This window comes from Macrotis lagotis, chromosome 8 (assembly GCF_037893015.1).
Source record: "Macrotis lagotis isolate mMagLag1 chromosome 8, bilby.v1.9.chrom.fasta, whole genome shotgun sequence".
Classification (NCBI taxonomy): Eukaryota; Metazoa; Chordata; class Mammalia; order Peramelemorphia; family Peramelidae; genus Macrotis; species Macrotis lagotis.
Window position 1 is genome coordinate 43,342,216 of NC_133665.1, and position 12,101 is coordinate 43,354,316.

Here is a 12,101-nt window from a genome sequence, read left to right on the forward strand (position 1 = left end):
GCTAAATTTGTGTTATACTGATTGTAGCTCCATGGTATTTCAATTGTTTCTTTCTGGCTATTTGTAACAGTTTATCCCTGACTTGGGAATTCTGAAATTTGGCTAATAATATTCCTGGCAGTTTTCATTTGGGGATTTCTTTCAGGAGATGATCAGTGGATTCTTTTAATTTCTAGTTTACTCTCTGCTTCTAGGATATCAGGGCAGTTGTCCTGTAGAATTTCTTGAAAAAAATGAAATCTAGACTCTTCCTTTTGTCATGATTTTCAGGTAGTCCAATATTTTTTAAAAATTATCTCTTCTGGTTGCATTTTCCAGTGAGATGTTTCACATTTTCTTTTGGTTTTGTTTTAATATTTCTTGACTTCTCACAAAGTCATCCACTTCCCCAGCACCATTCTACATTTTAAAGACCCTGTGGCCAGGTGTGTGTTAGGCCTGAGCTGGACTGGGCTCCACTCTCATTCTGGTGCAGCAGTTTTCCTTCTGACCTTACAAGTTCCTCTTGACAATCTCTGGACTGAGAGGTTTGGAAATTGCCCTGGTGCCACAGACCCAGGCACCCTCATGATCTGTTCCTGAATGACTGGAGCTGGTTCCCTACTGGCACTCCACCAAGTTTTCCTTTCAGTAATTTAATCTTATTGAACTTCAGTCTCTTTGTGCATGAAATTATTTGGAATAAGTAATCTATAATCTTAGATACTATGAGATCAATTCTTCCACCTCATACAAACAGTATGATTTTGAATCTCTCTTTATTATTCTAACCTTTATGCAAAAGACCCTTTTTGCAGATCTTCCAGGCTGTCTTGGGCTGGAAAATTGTTCACTCAGTCTTTTTGTGGGTTTTGCCACTCTAGAATTTGATTAGTCTTTAAAGGTATTTGGAGTAATTTGAGGGAGAATTTAGGCAAGTCCTTGCCTTTACTCCACCATCTTAGCTCCACCACAGTTGATTTTTATAACTTAAGTGCAGGATTTTGAATTTATACTGTTAAATTTCATCTCAGACTTTAATAATCCTTTGATGCAGGGGTATTGTAAATCAATGTTGTTTGACTTTCCATGACCAATATTGATTCTATTGCTTTAAAATGCAGTTAACATACTATGTTTTGACAGGGAAAACATTTTAAAATGATGAAAGGATACTCTGCCTTAATTTGTATATCAAACTATAAAGTATCATTGATTTATAACAAAGTCTATAGTTTATCCTATGCTATGTTCCTTTACATAATAATGTTACCTTACATTTTAAGAAGAGTGAACGGTCAGGTATGGATGTTGTTTTTAGCATTGAACCAGGTTTTGATTTGAAGGATTCAGAAGGCTGATGGCAGGTATCTAGAAGAAATTATAAGACACCTTTGTTACATACTCCCAAAAAACAACTCATTAGAGTTTTAAGCAGTTTGTAGTGGTTTTGATTTTTTCTGTTATAAAATTTAACTTTACTGTATTATGGGTGATTAACACATGAAGGTGGTGTTAATCTGTACCATATGATAGAGAGAGACTAGTCAAATCTATCTATCTATCTATCTATCTATATATGTATATACACATATACATATATAAATACAATAGTCAAAAAGGAAGCTTAGAAACTGTAACAAAGAGTTAGGTAGAGTTAATAGTTCCTATCAAATTCAAATGAAAAAGAATGGTTAGGTACATTCAAAATAATAGGATGGTGGATACAGTGATTTAGAGATAGGGTAGGATCAGATAGCAAGCTTTTGTTACAGGCAGATATATTTAGGATCAACAATATGAGTTGTCAGTAGTATCTGGGCAGTAGTAAAATATCTTTTGTACCTGATCAAGAACTTTTAAAAACAATGGATTTAATCTCTCTTCTTTTCTCCTCTCCTTTCATCTCCCCTCCCTTCTCCTTTCCCCACCCTTCTCCTTTACTTACCCATCTCTCCTTTCCCTTTCACAGTTTTCTCTCTTCTCTCCCTTCTACTCTCCCTATCTCTTCTTTTCTTTCCTTTCCCTCTTCTCCTTCCCCATCTCTTCTCTCTTTTCCTCTCTTGTTCTCCATCTCCAATCCTCTTCTTCCCCATATGCTCCCCTCTCTTCTCCTTTCCTTTCAATCTCCTTTCTTCTCTGCTCCTTTCCTCTTCCTTCTACACTTTACCATTTCCTTTCCTCTTCTCTCTTTTGTTTTCCTTTCCCATTTCCTTTCTTCTTCTGTTCCCTTTTCTTTTGCTTCCTTGCTTCTTCCTATCTCCTCTTCCTCTCCTATTTACCTTCCTTTGCTCCTCCTTTATTTCCTATTTGCTGTGTGTAGAATACTATATCAAGTTTGTTGAATACTTAAAAATGTTTGGAGTAAATCTATTTTTTGCTTTTGATTGTTGCTTGCTTATTGTTGCATTATTTAACCTTTTGGAGACTTCTTAGTTTTTTTTTAACCTCTCCCCCAAATGTTTATGTATTTATGTTCCCCTTTCTTGTTTTGCTTATTTCTTGTTTTAGTTTTGTTATACACTCCCAAAAAACAACTCATTAGTTTTAGGCAGTTTATAGTGGCTTTGATTGGAGGCTTTAATTTCTCTTCAGGTTTTTACTTCTCTGTTCTTTTGCTTTGTTCTCTAAAACTATTTCAAACAAACCAGAGAAGGAGTTGATACTAAGTATACCAGATTCTTGCCCACTATTGGTGTTTCAAAGGTTTATGAACATTTGTCTGTATATCCCTGGTATCACTTAATCAACACTTGTCAAACTTAATTGGATTTTTAAAGTAGAAAGGACCTAGAAAATTAACTATTTTCTTAGTTCCAGTTATTTCAACATTTCTGCTTATGAAAGAGTTTTTTTTAAGTGTTGTATTTCTTCAATAAATGTTTACTGAGAGAATGAGCAAGTCAGTGAGAAAGATCAGGAAAACAACAAGAGAAGGAGAAAAGAAGATGGTTAAACAGAATGTTGGGCTGGAGCAGAGGATTTCTTTACAGAAGCAGTTTGAATAAAGACAGTTTGGGATTAGATTCTGATGGATCTTGAATACAAAAGTCAAGGAACATGACCTACATCTTCTAAGTCTTTGAAATCACCGAACGTTTTCTGAGCAGAAGAGTGTCATGATGGAAAATATTTTAGGAAATTAATTTGACAGATTTGTCTGGACTAAAGAGACTTGGTATAGCTCAGAAAGGAAAAACATCCTGGGTTTCCTGCAAGGAAATTAGGTTAAGTAAAAATGATTTACCTTCTTTAAGACGAATTTCCAATGGCATCTGCAAAGTGGTAAAAACAGCTTTTGCTAAGTTCCTATAATAAGTCTTAGCATGTTCAAATGTGACAGGTATTGGATGGCAAAATTCTGTAGGAATCATCTGCTGCTTCATTTCCTTTTCTGATGCTGAATATTCCTAAATGAAACAAAATTGATTTTTTCTTTGGTTTAAACAAATCTGTGAAAGGGAAAAGAAAATCAATCACCAATAAACTTAGAACCCTCTACTGTCTTTCATGTTATTTGCTTGAATTCACTCCACTGAAGTGCTGTTATGATGCTTATTGTAGTGTGGAAGTGACTCAGTGTTTTAAAAAAGTTATTCTAGGAGTGTATAAAAAAGTCTTCTAAGATGGAAAGGCTTTGAGTAGGGTACAGGATGTCTATCATTCAAATAGTGGTCTAGCTAAGTATGATGAGGCTCATTAATCTGTTAGTCAATAAGCATTTATTAAGAATTTACCATTCAGGGATGGCTAGGTGGTGCAGTGGATAAAGCACCAGCCCTGGAGTCAGGAGTACCTGGGTTCAAATCTGGTCTCAGGCACTTGATAATTACCTAGCTGTGTGGCCTTGGGCAAGCCACTTAACTCCATTTGCCTTGCAAAAAAAAAAAAACCCTAAAAAAAAGAGTTTACCATTCATACACCCAAAGGGCAACAAAAATGTGCATTACCCTTTGGTCTAGCAATACCACAATTGGATCTTTACCCCGAAGAGCTCATGAAAAAGGGTAAAAACATCACTAGTCCAAAAATATTCATAGCAGCTCTGTTTGTGGTAGTGAAGAATTGGAAACTGAGTGAATGTCTATCAGTTGGGGAATGACTGAACAAATTGTGGTATATGTACATTATGGAACACTATTGATCTATTAGAAACCAGGAGGGATGGGAATTCAGGGAAACCAAGAAGGATTTACATGAACTGATGCTGAGCAAGATAAGCAGAACCAGAAGAACATTGTACACGCTAACAGCAACATGGGGTTGATGATCAATCTTAATGGACTTGCTCATTCCATCAGTGTAACAATCAGGGACAATTTTAGGGTATCTGGGATGGAGAATACTATCTATATCCAGAGAAAGAATTGTGGAGTTTGAAAAAATACCAAAGACTACATAAACTATGTAATTTTGCTGTCTCTTATATTTTATTTTTTTCTTTAAGGATATGATTTTTCTCTCAACACATTCAATTTAGATCAATGTATAGCATGGGAACAATGTAAAGACTAACAGACTACCTTTTATGGGGCTGGGGGTGGGGGGGAGAAGCAAGATTAGGGGAAAAATTGTAAAATTGAAAAATAAATTAATTAATTAAAATTTTAACAAAAGAGTTTACTATTCACCAGGCACTATACTGAATTCTGGAGATATAAAGCCAAACTTAGATAAAAACATTCCTTTCCCTCAAGGAGCTTACATTGTATTTCATTAGACAACATAGATAAATCAGAACATACAAAAAAAATAGGAATTGAATGGAGTATAACCTGGAGGGATAGACAGAACCAGTTAAGGGAGAGGTGAATAAGAGGGACTAGGAAAGGGCTCCTGGAAGAAGTGATGCTAGAGTTGAATCTTTCAAGTAATTCTATGACTCAGAAGTTAAGAAGGTAGCATTTCAGGTATGGGGGAAAAGTGAGTGCTAATGAGTATTTCTATTAGGACAACTCCCAGAGATTATCTACTAGATTGTGAAGAATTACTATCTGTGTCAATGAAGGGGCAGTGTTGGGTAATCGCATGCTGGAGGAGGACACAGACAATATTGGGTTCAAATTCTGTCTCTGACATTTACTAGATGTAAGTTCATAGACAAGTTAACTAACCTCTCTAGGTCTCAATTTCCATATCTATAAAATGGGAATAATAAAACTTTCAGTACCTAACACACAGGTTGCTGAGATAAGCTATGTAAAACTCTTTGTAAACTTTAAAACATTATCTAAATGTCAGAAATTATATTGCTATTAGTAAGGGAGCACTTAACACCAAAGAAAGCAAAGGTCCTTGAAGAATTAGTTTGTGGGGGTGATGATCAACCTTGATAGATTTGCTCATTCCATCAGTGCAACAACCAGGTACAATTTGGGGCTATCTGCAACAAAGAGTACCATTTGTATCCAGAGAAAGAATTATAGATGGACTTTGAACAAAGACCAAAGACTATTACCTTCAAATTAGAAAAAAATCCATTATCTTATTATGTAATTTTACTATCTCATGTTTTATTTTTCTTCCTTAAGGATATGATTTCTCTGTCATCACATTCAACTGAGATCAGTGTATATAACATGTAAAGAGTAACAGAATGACTTCTGTGGGGGGTGAGGGGAGGGAAGCAGGAATGATGGGAAAAATTGTAAAACTCAAAATAAAATCTTTCTAAAAAAAGAATTAGCTTGAAAATGAGCATATTCCTATAAATAATATTTTATATATTTAATTTATAACTACAATTGCATAATATTAATAAATCTATTTATGTTTTATTATTTGTGAGTTTTTAATATAATAATAATAATTTATTTTGCCAAAATAGTCCATTTTCATTTAAAGAAATCTAGTCAGTAGCTCACATTTCTATAGGACTTTGAAGTTCATGAAATACTTTTCTTATAGCAACCCTATGAGAAATTGTCATAATCATCCCCATTTCATAGAAGAGGGAATTAAGGCTTAGAGAAATGAAATGACTTGCCCAGGGTCACACAGCCAAGTCTTCTGACCTTAAGGTCAGCTCCCTTCCCAGCATACCATGCTACTTACTAAAGTGATAGCTGAAAGGAAAAAAAAAAGAACAAATGAGAAAGGTAGTATATAAGCCTCCTGCAACTATGAGAAAGGTAGTGTATAATCCTCCTGCAACTATATGCTTCTTGGCAACTTGAAGAAACTGTCTATTCTGACCTGGACAAACCACACCAGTAATATTGCATTCAGGTCAGGACACAACAGGTTAAGAGAGTGACTAAGGAATTAGAATACATCCAGGGAAGTGGTCTCAGAAAAGTCAAAACCATGGCCAACAAATATTAATTAAGCATCTATTATACACTGTTACTAGGTATCAAGAATGATAAAAATAACAACTAGTCTTTGACCTTGGTTAGTGTTCAGTCTGACGGAAAAGGAACAACAAAGTATAAAACCAAAATTGAATAATAATATTATTTAAGATATCTTTATAACCTGTCATCTATCTCCATATCTGTATCTACCTATGAATGAAATATATGACACATAAAGATCATTTGAGGGAGCTGAGCTCTAGCTTAGCCTGCAGAAGATAAAGGTTTTCAGATGACTGTCTTCAAAAAAGACTGTGATATGGAAGAAGCATTAGAGATATTCTGTTTATGCCCATAAAGAATAACTAGGGCTAACTGTCCCTAAATAGCATGACTGACCTTTTGAAATAGTATATCCCCTATTACAGGGATTGTGCAAGCAAAGGGTAGATGCCCACTTGAGAGTATTGGTGTTGAGGAAGACTCATTTATTTAATGAGAGGTCTAGTAGGATGAACTCAAAGGTTCTTTTCTTTCTTTTTCTGTTTTTTCTTTATAGGTTTTGAATTTTACAATTTTTTCCCCCAATCTCCCTTCCCTCACCCCACACCACATAGAAAGTATTCTGATAGTCTTTACATTGTTTCAGGCTATACACTGATTGAAGTTGAATGTGTTGAGAGAGAAATCATATCCTTAAGGAAAAAAATATAAGACATAGCAAAATTACATAATAAGATAATTTTGTTTAAAAAAATTAAAGGCAGATAGTCTTTAGTCTTTGCTTAAACACCACAATTCTGTCTTTGGATACAGATGGTATTCTCCATTGCAGATACCCCAAAATTGTGCCTAATTGTTGCACTGATGGAATGAGCAAGCTCATCAAGGTTGATCATCACCCTGGTGTTGCTGTTAGGGTGTACAGTGTTTTTCTGGTTTTGCTCATCTCACTCAGCATCAGTTCATGCAAATCCTTCCAGGCTTCTCTGAATTTCCATCCCTCCTGGTTTCTAATAGAACAATAGTGCTCCATTACATACATATTTTGTTCACAATTTGTTCAGTCATTCTGCAATTGATGGACATCCACTCAATTTCTAATTCTTTGCCACCAGAAACAGGGCTACTATGAATATTTTTGTACAAATGATGTTTTTACACATTTTCATGATCTCTTCAGGATATAGACCCAGTAGTGATATTGCTGGATCAAAGGGTATGCACATTTTTATTGCTATTTCAGTGTAATTCCAAATTACACTCCAGAAAGGTTGAATGAGTTCATAGCTCCATCAACAATGCATCAGTGTCCCAGATTTCTCACATCCCTTCCAACATTGATTATTGTCCTTTCTGGTGATATTGGCCATTCTGAGAGGTGTGAAGTGGTACCTCAGAGAAGCTTTAATTTGCATTTCTCTAATTAGTAATGATTTAGTGCAATCTTTTATATGACTATGTATTGCTTTTATTTCCTCAACTGTAAATTGACTCTGCATATCCTTTGACCATTTGTCAATTGGGGAATGGCTTGTTTTTTTTTTTATGAATTTGACTCAGTTCTCTATATATTTTAGAAATGAATCCTTTGTCAGAAATACTAGTTATAAAAATTGCTTCCCAATTTACTACATTTCTTTTGATCTTGGTTACAGTGGGTTTCTTTATGCAAAAGCTTTTTAATTTAATGTAATGAAAATTATCTAGTTTGTGTTTAATGATATTCCCCATCTCATCCTTCTTGGTTATAAATTGCTTCCCTTTCCATAGATCTGACATAAACTATTCCTTGGTCTCCTAGTTTGCTTATAATATTGTCTTTTATGTCTAAACCCTGCATTTTGATCTTATCTTGGTATAGGATGTGTGATGTTGGTCTAATCCAAGTTTCTGCCATACTAACTTCCAATTTTCCAAACAGTTTTTATCGAAGAGAATGTGTTTATCCCAGAAGCTGGACTCTTTGGATTTATCAAACAGATAACTATAAAAGCAGATTACTATAATTGTTTCCTGCTGTCTCTTTTGCACCTAGTCTATTCCACTGATCCATCACTCTATTTCTTAGACAATACCAGATAGTTTTATGACTGATGTTCTGTAATATAATTTTAGATCCGGTAGGGCTAAGCACCTTCTTTTGCACTTTTTCAAAATTAAATTCCTGGAAATTCTTGACTTTTTATTTCTCCAAATGAATTTACTTACAATTTTTTCTAACTCATTAAAGTAACTTTTTGTAATTTTGATTGGTAGAGCACTAAATAAGTAGTTTAATTTAGGTAAAATATTTTTGTTATAATAGCTTGGCCTATTCATGAACAGTTGATATTTTCCCAGTTTTTAAAATCTGATTTTCTTTGTGAGAGAAGTGGTTTTTTTTTTTTTTTTTTGGATTTTTCAAGGAAATGGGGTTAAGTGGCTTGCCCAAGGCCACACAGCTAGGTAATTATTAAGTGTCTGAGACCGGATTTGAACCCAGGTACTCCTCCTGACTCCAAGACTGGTGCTTTATCCATTGCGCCACCTAGCCGCCCCTGAGAGAAGTGTTTTGTAGTTGTTTTCATACAATTTCTGAGTCTTGCTTTGTCAGGTAGACTCCCAAGTATTTTATATTGTCTGAAGTTATTTTGAAAGGGATTTCTCTTTCTAGCTCTTGCTGCTCTATCTTGCTAGTAATATATATATATGTATATATATATATATATATATATGTATATGCTGAGAAATTACAAGGGTTTTTTTATATCCTGCAACTTTGCTAAAGTTGCTAATTGTTTCAAGTAGTTTTTTTTAGATGATTTTTTAAGGATTCCTTCGGAATACTATCATGTCATCTGCAAAGAGTGAGAATTTTGTTTCTTCCTTCCTAATTCTAATTCCTTTGATTTCTTTTTCTTCTCTTATTGCTGAAGCTAATATATCTAACACAATATTGAATAGTAGTGGTGATAACGGACATATTTGTTTCACCCCTGATCTTACTGGGAATGCCTCTAGCTTATCCCCATTGCATATAATGCTTGTGGATGATTTCAGATAGATACTGCTTATCATTCTAAGGATCAATCCATTTATTCCTATGTTCTCTAGTGTTTTTAGTAGGAATGGGTGCTGTGTTTTGTCAAAGGTTTTTTCAGAATCTATTGACATAATCATATGATTTCGGATAGGTTTGTTATTGATATAATTAAACTAACAGTTTTCCTAATATTAAACCAACCCTGAATTCCTGGGATAAATCCTACTTGGTCATAGTGCATTATCCTAGTGATAACTTGCTGTAATTGCTTTGCTAATATTTTATTTAAGATTTTTGCATCTATATTCATTAGGAAGATAGATCTATATTTTTCTTTCTCTCTTTTGACTCTTCCTGGTTTAGGTATCAGCACCATATTGGTGTCATAGAAAGAGTTAGGCAGAGTTCCATCCTCATATATTTTGCAAAGAGTTTTATTGAATTGGAACCAATTGTTCCTTAAATGTTTGATAGAATTCACTTATGAATCTGTCTGGCCCTGGAGATTTTTTTCTTAGGGAGTTCAATAATGGCTTGTTGAATTTCTTTTTCTGTTTAAGTATTTAATTTCTTCTTCATTTAACCTGACCAACTTATATTTTTTATAAATATTCATCCATTTCACTTAGATAATCAAATTTATTAACATACAGTTGGGCAAAATAATTCCACATTGTTACTGTAATTTCTTCCTTATTGGTGGTAAGTTCACCTTTTTCATTTATGATACTGGTAATTTGGTTTCCTACTTTCTTTTTTTAAATCAAATTAATCAGAGGTTTATCAATTTTATTGATCTTTTTCATAAAAACAACTTTTTGGTTTTATTTATTAGTTCAATAGTTTTCTTGCTTTTGATTTTATTAGTTTCTCCTTTAATTTTTAGAATTTCTAATGTTATTTAATTGGGAGTTTTTAATTTGTTCTTTCTCTAGAATTTTTAGTTACATGTTTAGTTCATTAATTTTCTTTTTTCCAATTTATTCATGTAAGCATTTAAAGATATAATATATCCCCTGACAACTGCCTTGGCTATAACCCATAAGTTTTGGTATGTTGTCTCATTACTGTCATTATCTAGGATGAAATCATTAATGCCTTCTGTAATTTGTTGTTTGATCCACTCATTCTTTTAAATGAGGTTATTTAGTTTCTAATTAGTTTTAGGTCTATCTTTCCCTGGCCCATTTTTGTATGTGACTTTTATTGCAATATGATCTGAGAAGGATATATTCACTATTTCTGCCTTTCTGCATTTGATTATTAAGTTTTATGCCCTATTACATCGTCAATTTTTGTGTAAGTGCCATGTACTGCAGATAAAGAGTGGATTTCTTTCTATCCCCATTCAACTTTCCCCAAAGGTCTATCATGTCTAGGTTTTCTGGCATTCTGTTTACCTTCTTAACTTCTTTCTTGTTTATTTATGGTTAGATTTACCTAAATTTGAGAGGTGGAGGTTGAGATATCCCACCAGTAGAGTTTTGCTGTCTATGTCTCCTCCTCTAAGAATGTGGAGGCTATACTACTTGGTTCATACATATTTAGTATTGAAATTGCTTCACCAGCCCTGGAGTCAGGAGTACCTGGGTTCAAATCCAATCTCAAACACTTAATAATTACCTAGCTGTGTGGCCTTGGTCAAGCCATTTAACCCCATTTGCCTTGCAAAAAAAAACCCTAAAAAAAAAGAAATTGCTTCATTGTCTATAATACATTTTAGGAGAATATAGTTTCCTTCCTCATCACTTTTAATGAGAGCTATTTTTGCAGTTGCTTTGTCTGAGATAAAGATTGATACCCCTACTTTTTATCACTTCAGCTGAAGCAAAATATATTTTGCTCCAACCTATTTACCTTATTCAGTATGTATTTCAAATGAGTTTTTTGTAAGCAGCATATTGTAGGATTCTGGTTTTTAATCCAGTCTACTATTCACTTACATTTTATGGGAGAGTTCATTCCATTCACATTCAAAGTTATAATCACTAACTCTTTATTGCCTTCCATTGCTGTCTTCCCTCTGTTTATATTTGCACCCTTTTTTCACTTTATCCATATTCTCCAGTATTTTGTTTCTGAATATCACCACCTTCAGTGTGTTTGACCCCCTTTCCCTTTCTTTCCCCTTTCCCTTTGCCTCTTCTTCTTTCTGTTAGTTCCTGTTTTCCTCCCCCCTCCCCCTTTCCCCTTTTAATACTTGAAAGGTAAGATCAGTTTTTCAACTTAACTGAGTGTGTGTGTGTATATGCTAACTTTAGGCCTGATCTGATGAGAGTTAGCATTCAAGCAGTTCTCACCTCCTCCTTTCTTCTTCTCTATTGCAATAGGCCTTTGTACCTCTATGTAATGTGATTTACTCCATTCAATCACCTCCATCCTCCTGTCTCTTTACTGTCCCCCCTTTTAAAGGAGATATTGTTTTTAAATCCTTTTATCAGAGTCATGGATAAGTCATGGGTATTCATCACTTCTGGCTAAGTATATTCTTTCTAATAGAGTTACAGTTCTTGAGAGTTATGAGAATCTTTCTCCTAGGTGGGGATACAGCCAGTTTCATCTTATTGGATAGTAGGTTTTGTTTCTTTATCCTTTTTTTAACCTTTTCATGTGTCTCTTGAGTCTCCTGTTTGATGTTCAATTTTCTATTTAGCTCTGGTCCTTCCATCAGGAAAATTTGGAATTCTCCTATTTTGTTGAATGCCCATCTTTTCCCCTGGAAGAAAAGGCTCAGTTTTGACAGATAGTGGATTCTTGGGCTGCATTCCAAGCTCCCTTCCACTTCAGAATATTGCATTCTA

At 34.3% G+C, this 12,101-nt stretch overlaps 1 protein-coding gene and 1 long non-coding RNA gene across 2 annotated transcripts in view; one reads left to right on the forward strand and one right to left on the reverse strand.

The window, feature by feature from the left end:
* The window catches only part of TRIM14 (tripartite motif containing 14), a 54,533-nt gene that overhangs the window by 11,376 nt on the left and 31,056 nt on the right, over nt 1–12,101 (reverse strand). The window contains exons 4-5 of the mRNA XM_074196772.1: nt 3,227–3,389; nt 1,258–1,350 (exon numbers count right to left, since the gene is read on the reverse strand). Of these exons, the coding sequence (XP_074052873.1) occupies nt 1,258–1,350; nt 3,227–3,389 (256 nt within the window). The remainder of the gene's footprint in view (nt 1–1,257; nt 1,351–3,226; nt 3,390–12,101) is intronic.
* LOC141495453 (uncharacterized) overlaps nt 1–12,101 on the forward strand; it is a 125,518-nt gene that overhangs the window by 5,485 nt on the left and 107,932 nt on the right. The window lies entirely within an intron of this gene.